This window comes from Myxine glutinosa, chromosome 5 (genome assembly GCF_964187855.1).
Source record: "Myxine glutinosa chromosome 5, kmMyxGlut1.1, whole genome shotgun sequence".
Classification (NCBI taxonomy): Eukaryota; Metazoa; Chordata; class Myxini; order Myxiniformes; family Myxinidae; genus Myxine; species Myxine glutinosa.
The window spans coordinates 116,233,959-116,246,400 of record NC_136265.1 but is presented as its reverse complement, the minus strand read 5'-3'; the positions used below and the strand labels follow the sequence as shown (position 1 = coordinate 116,246,400).

General features: G+C 52.0%; 1 protein-coding gene across 1 annotated transcript in view; it reads right to left on the bottom strand.

Moving 5' to 3' along the window:
- LOC137427209 (fibronectin type III domain-containing protein 4) overlaps positions 1–12,442 on the bottom strand; it is an 84,024-nt gene that overhangs the window by 57,494 nt on the left and 14,088 nt on the right. Inside the window, exon 3 of the mRNA XM_068116484.2 lies at positions 11,131–11,344. Coding sequence (XP_067972585.2) covers positions 11,131–11,344 — 214 coding nt within the window. The remainder of the gene's footprint in view (positions 1–11,130; positions 11,345–12,442) is intronic.

Below are 12,442 nucleotides of genomic sequence, written 5' to 3'. Positions count from 1 at the left end.
ATTCCAGCTTTTTGTCGCGTCCATTCTTCCGATCGACGTGGGAGCCCCAGCTCCTTCAATATATTCCATATTAAATGCCAAGTCTGTAGTAATCAATCTTCTTCGGCCACGAGTAAAAGCTGAATTATAGTAGTAAATTCATTCAAAAAGAACTAAAAATGTCGGTACGGGCCCCGGGAAGGTTATAGGCAAGGTAGCGAGGCCGGTCGAGGCCGCCTCGGCCAGGCTGGGCCCATTTCGCAATTAAAAGCTGAGCTGAATTATAGTAGTCAATCTTCTACGGCCACGAGTAAAAGCTGAATTATAGTAGTAAATTCATTCAAAAAGAACTAAAAATGTCGGGACGGGCCCCGGGAAGGTTATAGGCTAGGTGGCGAGACCGGTCGAGGCCGCTTCGGCCGGGCCGGGCTCATTTCGCAATGAAAAGCTGAGCTGAATTCTTGTAGTCAATCTTCTACGGCCGTGAGTAAAAGCTGAATTATAGTAGTAAATTCATTCAAAAAGAACTACAAATGTCTGGACGGGCCCCGGGAAGGTTATAGGCTAGGTGGTGAGACCAGTCAGGCCGCTTCGGCCGGCTGGGCCCATTTCGCAATTAAAAGCTGAGCTGAATTATAGTAGTCAATCTTCTACGGCCGCGAGTAAAAGTTGACTTATGGTAGTAAATTCATTCAAAAAGAACCAAAAATGTCGGGACGGGCCCCGGGAAGGTTATAGGCTAGGTGGCGAGGCCGGTCGAGGCCGCCTCCGCCAGGCTGGGCCCATTTCACATTTAAAAACTGAGCTGAATTCTTGTAGTCAATCTTCTACGGCCGTGAGTAAAAGCTGAATTATAGTAATAAATTCATTCAAAAATAACTAAAAATGTCGGGACGAGCCCCGGGAAGGTTATAGGCGAGGTGGCGAGGCCGGTTGAGGCCGATTCGGCCGGGCTGGGCCCATTTCGCAATTAAAAGCTGACCTGAATTATTGTAGTCAATCTTCTACGGCCGCGAGTAAAAGCTGAATTATAGTAATAAATTCATTCAAAAATAACTGAAAATGTCGGGACAGGCCCCGGGACGGTTATAAGCTAGGTGGCGAGGCCGGTTGAGGCCGATTCGGCCGGGCTGGGCCCATTTCGCAATTAAAAGCTGAGCTGAATTATTGTCGTCAATCTTCTACGGCCGCGGGTAAAAGCTGAATTATAGTCAAAATTCCAAATTTTTCAAAAGTCTCTCTCGCGGGACCCGACAGAAGAAAGAACAAGGAATTGTTGAGCACTAACTGATACTGGGCTTGTGTCAGACCAATGAATAGAAGATTAAATTCATTCAAAAAGAACCCGGGCAACGCCGGGTGCATTCAACTAGTATGCAATAAGGTAAACAAGGGTGAAATGAATCCTATTGAAACTAAGGTGCCGCTCAGACGGGATGAGGGACACAAAACGGGGTGGGGGGGGGGGGGGGGTAGATTGGCATGGAGCTGGTGTTGAGGAGATGGACAGGGAAAGGTGAGGCGACAACTGGACGACAAAATGGTGGTGAGGATTCAAGCAGGACGATCACAGGTAATCAGGGAGAGCAAAGATAGTTCGAGGGACCAAGGGGCAGAACGGCCTCCTTAAAGCTTTTCCTCCTTCAGTTATCTTCTCAAAACTGTGAGTACCATCGTTTTCCTCCCACAAACGTGAGCTCCTCAGGAAAGACTTGAAGATTGCTGTTCACTGACGCTCCACATCCAACTTGACAATGATTGAGCAAACCTGCAAGGAAGAATGGGAGAAACCCCAAATCCAGATATGAAAATCTGATAGACAAACCCAAGAAGACACCAAGCTGTAATCGCTGCCAAATCAGCCATGATCTTTCCTGGGAAAACCACATTTCTAATCTGGCCTCCAAAGCCAGTCGCCGACTGGGCATCCTCCGTCGTGTGAAGTCCTTCCTTGGCACACCTGAGCTCCTCACCACATACAAGGCTTTCATCCGCAGCTCAATGAAATACTGCTCTCCCCTCTGGGCTGGTGCTCCTGCCTCACACCTAGCTCGTCTTCATGCTGTTGAAACCAAAGCTTTCAGAATCATTGGAATCTCCCGCGATGAAGCTAACTCCGAGGGCCTTTCACTTACTCACCGCAGGCAGGTAGTTGGTCTTTCTGTCTTCTACCGACTCCTCTCCGGCCTTGCTCCCCCAGCTCTCTCTGGGCTCTGTCCCCCAAATATTCCTGCAGGTCGCACAAGATCTGCCTGCAACCCTCTTATGGTTAAACTGCGAGATACAGGAGAGTGCGGTGTGAGATACAGGAGAGTGCGGTGCGAGATACAGGAGAGTCTCGCACCGCAGAGTGTGGTGCGAGATACAGGAGAGTGCGGTGCGAGATACAGGAGATTGCGGTGCGAGATGCAGGAGAGTGCGGTGCGAGAAACAGGAGAGTGCGGTGCGAGATAGCGGAGAGTGCGGTGCAAGATACAGGAGAGTGCGGTTCGACATACAGGAGAGTGTGGTGCGAGATACAGGAGAGTGCGGTTCGACATACAGGAGAGTGCGGTGCGAGATACAGGAGAGGGCGATGCGAGATACAGGAGAGTGCGGTGCGAGATACAGGAGAGTGCGGTTCGACATACAGGAGAGTTCGGTGCGAGATACAGGAGAGTGTGGTGCGAGATACAGGAGAGTACGGTGTGCGATACAGGAGAGTGCGGTGCGAGATACAGGAGAGTACGGTGTGCGATACAGGAGAGTGCGGTGCGAGATACAGGAGAGTGTGGTGCGAGATACAGGAGAGTGCGGTGTGCGATACAGGAGAGTGCGGTGCGAGATACAGGAGAGTGCGGTGCGAGATACAGGAGAGTGCGGTGTGAGATACAGGAGAGTGCAGTGCGAGATACAGGAGAGTCTCGCACCGCAGAGTGTGGTGCGAGATACAGGAGAGTACGGTGTGCGATACAGGAGAGTGCGGTGCGAGATACAGGAGAGTACGGTGTGCGATACAGGAGAGTGCGGTGCGAGATACAGGAGAGTGCGGTGCGAGATACAGGACAGTGTGGTGCGAGATACAGGAGGAGAGTGCGGTGCGAGATACAGGAGAGTGTGGTGCGAGATACAGGAGAGTGCGGTGCGAGATACAGGAGAGTGCGGTGCGAGATACAGGAGAGTGCGGTGCGAGATACAGGAGAGTGCAGTTCGACATACAGGAGAGTGCGGTGCGAGATACAGGAGAGTGCGATGCGAGATACAGGAGAGTGCGGTGCGAGATACAGGAGAGTGCGATGCGAGATACAGGAGAGTGCGGTGCGAGATACAGGAGAGTGCGGTGCGAGATACAGGAGAGTGCGGTTAGACATACAGGAGAGTGCGGTGCGAGATACAGGAGAGTGCGGTGCGAGATACAGGAGAGTGCGGTTCGACATACAGGAGAGTGCGGTGTGAGATACAGGAGAGTGCGGTGTGAGATACAGGAGAGTGCGGTGCGAGATACAGGAGAGTGCGGTGTGAGATATTGGAGAGTGTGGTGCGAGCTACAGGAGAGTGCGGTGCGAGATACAGGAGAGTGCGTTTCGACATACAGGAGAGTGCTGTGCGAGATACAGGAGAGTGCGGTGTGAGATACAGGAGAGTGCGGTTCGACATACAGGAGAGGGCGGTGCGAGATACAGGAGAGTGCGGTGCGAGATACAGGAGAGTGTGGTGCGAGAAACAGGAGAGTGCGGTGCGAGATACCGGAGAGTGCGGTGCGAGATACAGGAGAGTGTGGTTCGACATACAGGAGAGTGCGGTGCGAGATACAGGAGAGTGTGGTGCGAGAAACAGGAGAGTTCGGTGCGAGATACAGGAGAGTGCGGTGCAAGATACAGGAGAGTGCAGTTCGCCATACAGGAGAGTGCGGTGCGAGATACAGGAGAGTGCGGTGCGAGATACAGGAGAGTGCGGTGCGAGATACAGGAGAGTGTGGTGCGAGAAACAGGAGAGTTCGGTGCGAGATACAGGAGAGTGCGGTGTGAGATACAGGAGAGTGCGGTTCGACATACAGGAGAGTGCGGTGCGAGATGCAGGAGAGTGCGGTTCGACATACAGGAGAGTGCGGTGCGAGATACAGGAGAGTGCGGTGCGAGATACAGGAGAGTGCGGTGTGAGAAACAGGAGAGTGTGGTGCGAGAAACAGGAGAGTTCGGTGCGAGATACAGGAGAGTGCGGTGCGAGATACAGGAGAGTGCGGTTCGACATACAGGAGAGTGCGGTGCGAGATACAGGAGAGTGCGGTTCGACATACTGGAGAGTGCGGTGCGAGATACAGGAGAGTGCGGTGCGAGATACAGGAGAGTGCGGTGCGAGATACAGGAGAGTGCGGTTCGACATACAGGAGAGTGCGGTGCGAGATACAGGAGAGTGCGGTGCAAGATACAGGAGAGTGCGGTTCGACATACAGGAGAGTGCGGTGTGAGATACAGGAGAGTGCGGTGTGAGATACAGGAGAGTGCGGTGCGAGATACAGGAGTGTGCGGTGCGAGATATAGGAGAGTGTGGTGCGAGAAACGGGAGAGTGCGGTGCGAGATATGGGAGAGTGCGGTGCGAGATACAGGAGAGTGCGGTGCGAGATACAGGAGAGTGCGGTGCGAGATACAGGAGAGTGCGGTTCGACATACAGGAGAGTGCGGTGCGAGATACAGGAGAGTGCGGTGCGAGATACAGGAGAGTGCGGTTCGACATACAGGAGAGTGCGGTGCGAGATACAGGAGAGTGCGGTGTGAGATGCAGGAGAGTGTGGTGCGAGAAACAGGAGAGTGTGGTGCGAGATACCGGAGAGTGCGGTGCGAGATACAGGAGAGTGCGGTTCGACATACAGGAGAGTGCGGTGCGAGATACAGGAGAGTGCGGTTCGAGATACAGGAGAGTGCGGTGCGAGATACAGGAGAGTGCGTTGCGAGATACAGGAGAGTGTGGTGCGAGAAACAGGAGAGTGCGGTTCGACATACAGGAGAGTGCGGTTCGACATACAGGAGAGTGCGGTGCGAGATACAGGAGAGTGCGGTGCGAGATGCAGGAGAGTGCGGTGCGAGATACAGGAGAGTGCGGTGCGAGATACAGGAGAGTGCGGTTCGACATACTGGAGAGTGCGGTGCGAGATACAGGAGAGTGCGGTGCGAGATACAGGAGAGTGCGGTGCGAGATACAGGAGATTGCGGTGCGAGATACAGGAGAGTGCGGTTCGACATACAGGAGAGTGCGGTGCGAGATACAGGAGAGTGCGGTGCGAGATACAGGAGAGTGCGGTTCGACATACAGGAGAGTCTGGTGTGAGATACAGGAGAGTGCGGTGTGAGATACAGGAGAGTGCGGTGCGAGATACAGGAGTGTGCGGTGCGAGATATAGGAGAGTGTGGTGCGAGATACGGGAGAGTGCGGTGCGAGATACAGGAGAGTGCGGTGCAAGATACAGGAGAATGCGGTTCGACATACAGGAGAGTGCGGTGCGAGATACAGGAGAGTGCGGTACGAGATGCAGGAGAGTGTGGTGCGAGAAACAGGAGAGTGCGGTGCGAGATACCGGAGAGTGCGGTGCGAGATACAGGAGAGTGCGGCTCGACATACAGGAGAGTGCGGTGCGAGATACAGGAGAGTGCGGTGCGAGATACAGGAGAGTGCGGTGCGAGATACAGGAGAGTGCATTGCGAGATACAGGAGAGTGTGGTGCGAGAAACAGGAGAGTGCGGTTCGACATACAGGAGAGTGCGGTGCGAGATACAGGAGAGTGCGGTGCGAGATGCAGGAGAGTGCGGTGCGAGAAACAGGAGAGTGCGGTGCGAGATAGCGGAGAGTGCGGTGCAAGATACAGGAGAGTGCGGTTCGACATACAGGAGAGTGCGGTTCGACATACAGGAGAGTGTGGTGCGAGATACAGGAGAGTGCGGTTCGACATACAGGAGAGTGCGGTGCGAGATACAGGAGAGTGCGGTGTGAGATACAGGAGAGTGCGGCGCGAGATACAGGAGTGTGCGGTGCGAGATATAGGAGAGTGCGAGATATAGGAGAGTGCGAGATATAGGAGAGTGCGAGATATAGGAGAGTGCGGTGCAAGATACAGGAGAATGCGGTTCGACATACAGGAGAGTGCGGTGCGAGATACAGGAGAGTGCGGTTCGACATACAGGAGAGTGCGGTGCGAGAAACAGGAGAGTGCGGCGCGAGATACAGGAGTGTGCGGCGCGAGATACAGGAGTGTGCGGTGCGAGATATAGGAGAGTGCGAGATATTGGAGAGTGCGAGATATAGGAGAGTGCGGTGCAAGATACAGGAGAATGCGGTTCGACATACAGGAGAGTGCGGTGCGAGATACAGGAGAGTGCGGTGCGAGATGCAGGAGAGTGTGGTGCGAGAAACAGGAGAGTGCGGTGCGAGATACCGGAGAGTGCGGTGCGAGATACCGGGAGAGTGCGGTGCGAGATACAGGAGAGTGCGGTTCGACATACAGGAGAGTGCGGTGCGAGATACAGGAGAGTGCGGTGCGAGATACAGGAGAGTGCGTTGCGAGATACAGGAGAGTGTGGTGCGAGAAACAGGAGAGTGCGGTTCGACATACAGTAGAGTGCGGTGCGAGATACAGGAGATTGCGGTGCGAGATGCAGGAGAGTGCGGTGCGAGAAACAGGAGAGGGCGGTGCGAGATAGCGGAGAGTGCGGTGCAAGATACAGGAGAGTGCGGTTCGACATACAGGAGAGTGTGGTGCGAGATACAGGAGAGTGCGGTTCGACATCCAGGAGAGTGCGGTGCGAGATACAGGAGAGTGCGGTGCGAGATACAGGAGAGTGCGGCGCGAGAACAAAAGTGCCCATTGGGATTTGGTGCTTCTAGTTATTCCAAAGCAACATTGTGGCATTGACACCAGCTTAGACATGGACACCCAGGAGAGGTTATGTCCCCCCAGGAGAGGTTATGTCCCCCCAGGAGAGGTTATGTCCCCCCAGGAGAGGTTATGTCCCCCCAGGAGAGGTTATGTCCCCCCCAGCAGAGGTTATGTCCCCCCAGGAGAGGTTATGACCCCCCAGGAGAGGTGATGTCCCCCCAGGAGAAGTTATGTCCTCCTCCCCCCCCCCCCCCAGGAGAGGTTATGTCCCCCCAGGAGAGGTTATGTCCCCCCCAGGAGAGGTTATGCCTGATAAGCCCAATAACTTCCAAAGACTGAACTTAGGTTGATTGGTATATACAGTTGATATAGGCAGACAGGGCAATTCCTTTCTACCACCTATCTTCATTGATGTACACTTTTTAAGAGTTATACTTGTGGGTGGTTCAGCAATAACTTGCTTGGTGTTATAGCTATGAGAATACCTGGAGAGCTCGTGCTGCACCGCTGAAGGATCACGAGAGCATTGCAAGGCAATACACCCCACAGCACGACATGAGCTCTCCCGGGTGTGTTTGGAATACAGAAATAGGACCAATGGTACTGCATGTGCATCCATAATGAGTGCTGCCTTCATCAACAGGAACATCACAAATCCATGTTGGCATTGTAACAGCGAGGTATTTCCCATGCAACAGCTCTCCGTGCCTGCACAGCTCTCCGTGCCTCACACAGCTCTCCGTGCCTCACACAGCACTCTGTGCCTGCAGAGCTTTACGTGCCTCACTCAGCTCTCCGTCCCTCGCACAGCTCTCCGTGCCTCACACAGCTCTCCGTGCCTCACACAGCTCTCCGTGCCTCACACAGCTCTCCGTGCCTCACACAGCTCTCCGTGCCTCACACAGCTCTCCATGCCTCACACAGCTCTCCGTGCCTCACACAGCTCTCTGTGCCTCCCACAGCTCTCCGTGCCTCACACAGCTCTCCATGCCTCACACAGCTCTCCATGCCTCACACAGCTCTCCGTGCCTCACACAGCTCTCCGTGCCTCACACAGCTCTCCGTGCCTCACTCAGCTCTCCGCCCCTCGCACAGCTCTCCGTGCTTCACTCAGCTCTCCATGCCTGGCACAGCTTTCTGTGCCTGCACAGCTCTCCGTGCCTCACTCAGCTCTCCGTGCCTCACGCAGCTCTCTGTGCCTCACTCAGCTCACCGTGCCTCACTCAGCTCTCCGTGCCTCACACAGCTCTCCATGCCTCACGCAGCTCTCCATGCCTGGACATCTCTCCGTGCCTCACTCAGCTCTCCGTGCCTCACTCAGCTCTCCGTGCCTCACTCAGCTCTCCGTGCCTCACACAGCTTTCTGTGCCTGCACAGCTCTCCGTGCCTCACACAGCTCTCCATGCCTCACGCAGCTCTCCGTGCCTCACTCAGCTCCCCATTCCTCACACAGCTTTCTGTGCCTGCACAGCTCTCCGTGCCTCACGCAGCTCACCGTGGCTCACGCAGCTCACCGTCCCTCACTCAGCTCTCCGTGCTTCACTCAGCTCTCCATGCCTTGCACAGCTCTCTGTGCCTGCACAGCTCTCCGTGCCTCACTCAGCTCTCCGTTCCTCACGCAGCACTCCGTTCCTCACTCAGCTCACCGTGCCTCACTCAGCTCTCCGTGCCTCACACAGCTCTCCATGCCTCACGCAGCTCTCTGTGCCTGGACATCTCTCCGTGCCTCACTCAGCTCTCCGTGCCTCACTCAGCTCACCGTGCCTCACTCAGCTCTCCGTGCCTCACACAGCTTTCTGTGCCTGCACAGCTCTCCGTGCCTCACACAGCTCTCCATGCCTCACGCAGCTCTCTGTGCCTGGACATCTCTCCGTGCCTCACTCAGCTCTCCATGCCTCACTCAGCTCACCGTGCCTCACTCAGCTCTCCGTGCCTCACACAGCTTTCTGTGCCTGCACAGCTCTCCGTGCCTCACATAGCTTTCTGTGCCTGCACAGCTCTCCATGCCTCACGCAGCTCTCCGTCCCTCACTCAGCTCCCCGTGCCTCACACAGCTTTCTGTGCCTGCACAGCTCTCCGTGCCTCACGCAGCTCACCGTGGCTCACGCAGCTCACCGTCCCTCACTCAGCTCTCCGTGCCTCACTCAGCTCTCCGTGCCTCACACAGCTGTCCGTGCCTCACACAGCTGTCCGTGCCTCACACAGCTCTCCGTGCCTCACGCAGCTCTCTGTGCCTGCAATCCTCGAAACAGTCACTCGTTTGTGTTCAGTGCCTGCACTTTATCGTGCTGCGCAGGATGGCCGCAGGTGTTGCTTTGTTGTCGCCGAGCTGTCAGTTTCCAGGTTACAGCTTAATCACCCTTGGAAGGAAATTAAAACCCAATTAGAATCATCTCGATTTTCTTTTTGGCCGCTTATGACGTCATTACTCATCAATTTAATGATTCTTCGAGAAGCATTTCTTGATAACGGGTTCCCATTGATTTTGGATGAGGTGACAATGATTTGATGTACACACATTTATGTATGTTCAGATATTAAATTACCATGCTTTTTACACCATAATCAGTGGCACAGTATGGGGAGTGAATGCTCTAAGCAGGCTGTCTTATTCACTTGCCTTCATCTGTAAACATTTAACATCAGTTTTATAAGTTTGGTTTGCACAAAATCTAGAAATAAATAAAAGGTCTCGAGAAGTTTACCGCCGGAGGCCGACAGGTTAGGTTGGCACAGGTAGCACACTCACCTTTGAGTTGCTAATTTGTCTGGGTTCAATTCTCGACCCAACCGCAAGAACAACCTGTCACCCAGGTGTTTCTCAGGCACATACCATCGCATCAGGTGCATTTGAACCTTCACGAGTCGGTAGACGTTAAAGATCCCATATTGGTACCTCTTGAAAACAGTAGGACATTATTTGCCGATATTTTGCCAAAATACCCAGCCTCTTGGGATGGCAATGGCAAACGACCTAGTGTATTACGTGGGTGGAGACTAGTTCGGCAGCAGCGACGTTCTGTGAAGTAAAGAGCAGGAGCACGAACAGTGATACAATCTCACGAAACTCTTAACGAGATTACTCTCTTGGCTCCGGGCACCTGCACTGCAGTCTTATTTATTATGAACCTCAGGGTGGGATTGAGGCCAAAACACTTCATCCATTAATGAAATCTTCATTCTCCTATTGATTGTTTAAATTTGCCGGATGTGGGATGCTTGGTGCTTTGGCACGTTTGGTTCACTAGTACACCCGCAAACTCCGGGAGGGGCAGGAAGGGTCATTCCTCTTTGGGGTATATAGATTACAGTAGATCTATGGGCGGGTCTCAAGAACATTGGGTGTGTGTTCATTTACCAAGTTTCTTGTGGAGAGATCGCCAAGTGGTTTAAGCATTCGAGCAAGCACTCCATTGAAAACCCTTAAGGAACGACTGGCTTGGCAAGCGCTAGCTACCTGCTTGGTAAATGAGCACATCCTGGTCTTCCTCCCTTTGTTTTGTATTAAACAGCAGGAGCGAGTTTCAAAGTTCGCTACGAAAAATGCCACTGTAGTAGCAGAAAGGGCCATGTTAATAACCCAACCCTTGTGGGGTATATAGAGTACAGTAGATCTTCGCTCAGTTCTGTAAGTAAACCTTACTTCACGGATGTCAGGATTCCTCCAAATTTATTCATTTAGTGTTATAAAGAGCATGAGCGACTGTTTAAAAAGCTAAGCATGCGTGTTTGTGGTTTATAATATTTTTTACTTCCTGTAGAAGCCGTTGCTCCCACGGAAACGCCATTATAACTATAAGCGATTCAAACACGTTATCACTGCAGGAAAAACGCCTTGGGGGAAGTGGGACATTATTATTATTAATATTGTTTTGTAATAACATTAATAATATGCGATTATCATTAATTTTGTTATTCAAAGCGTCTTTGGAAAAACACCACGATAAATCTTCTTCTTTGGAAAAACGCCACGATAAAGCTAATTTAACATTGATATACACCTCAACACGCAACGCCATTGACGGCAATGGTGGGGAAAACCCGCTCGGGGAGGGGGGGGGGGGGGGCAAATGAATGCGCTACAACCTTTAAATCCTGTCAAGTTTGGTTGAGATTGCATAAGTAAGGACGGAATGTATTGGCGTCAAAAATTCATCAGACAGATGGACAGACACAAATGGCGTATTTTAGTATGATGGGAAATGCAGGGTCATGTGACACGTGGTCGAACGTTTACACGTGTCAGGCTTTTGAAGGGTTTTGATTAGGCTATGCTCGGTGCTCTGTTCAAGAGAATTCTTACCGAAATCCGTGCCGTTGCCATGGATGTGAAGTTGTGAACCCTGATGGGTGGTGAAATGTAGCACGGGACTCGGATCGCTCGCTAGGCCTCCAAGGCCCAGAGCCTGGACCCGCAGTAAGTACTCGTTTCCTGGCTCCAGGTCCCACAGCGTACATGTTCGAGCCGTCGTATTCACCTCCTTGATGAATCTCTGGCTCTGGCCGGCCTTCCACTGCTGGGTCGAGACATTGTATTAAATATTGTTGGAGCTTCGTTCACAACTAGTAGAAAATGACGTCACAGTGAAGAGCGACGCTTCTGCATTTTCACATTATATAGCCATGAAATCTCAGGCTGAAACCGAAATTACACTCAAAAACCTTAATTTATTACACAAATTGCTCATCCCTTTATTTGGGTTGTGTATAGGCAATAAACTGCTGACTTGATCGCTTCTAAAAATAACCTGGATTACATACATGAAGCAAAAACATACCTACTGTTTATGACGAGCGACCCTTTTGGATTATCACACAAATAAGCCTTGGAGTCTCCGTCTAAAAACAAATTTATGTCCAAAAAAGTTCATTTATTACACATTGTTCATCCCTCTATTTGGGTGGTGTATATGCAACAGACCGCTGCCTCGATCACTGAAAATAAAAACAACCTAGGTTACGTACATGAAGGAAAAACATGCCTACTGTGCAGATGCAATACACCGTGGTTATATAGCTTGCATAATTCCAATGTCTCTGGCCCATTGGCTAACACCAGAGGCCAGAAGCCTCAGCCTCAGGCCATGAGGCATCACCTTCATAAAATGGCGCTATTATTTTTTTTTCAGCTTACAATTGTGGGTGGAGTCTGACCAGTTGTCCAACCAATGGGGGAAAGGCAGTCCATCAATTGCACATACATACATGCATGCATGTGTGTATACGTCCAAAACAGAACCGGCATATATATATATGAGGAAGGGAGTGAGTGGAAGGGGGAAGTGAGGGGAAAGGGAGGAGAAAGATATGCTACATATACATCCTTTGGGGTGGCTTTGACAGGCCCCTCTGCTTTGGGTGAAGTGGGGGGAGGGGGGGGGGAGTAAGGGAAGGAGGAAATATTTACCTGTGTGAAGTGTGCTTTAACTTCGTGTTTCCCAAGTAAAAAAAAAGGAAATTGTAATACCCTCTGCCACCATCACCAGGTGATGCTACACGGTACACCGTTACATAGAGAATTTACGCATAGTCGATTTTTGGGGGGGTTAAAAAAAATCGCTCTATGGTGCCGAATCCTTTTTGATTAATGACAGTTATGTACAAGTACAAATTCG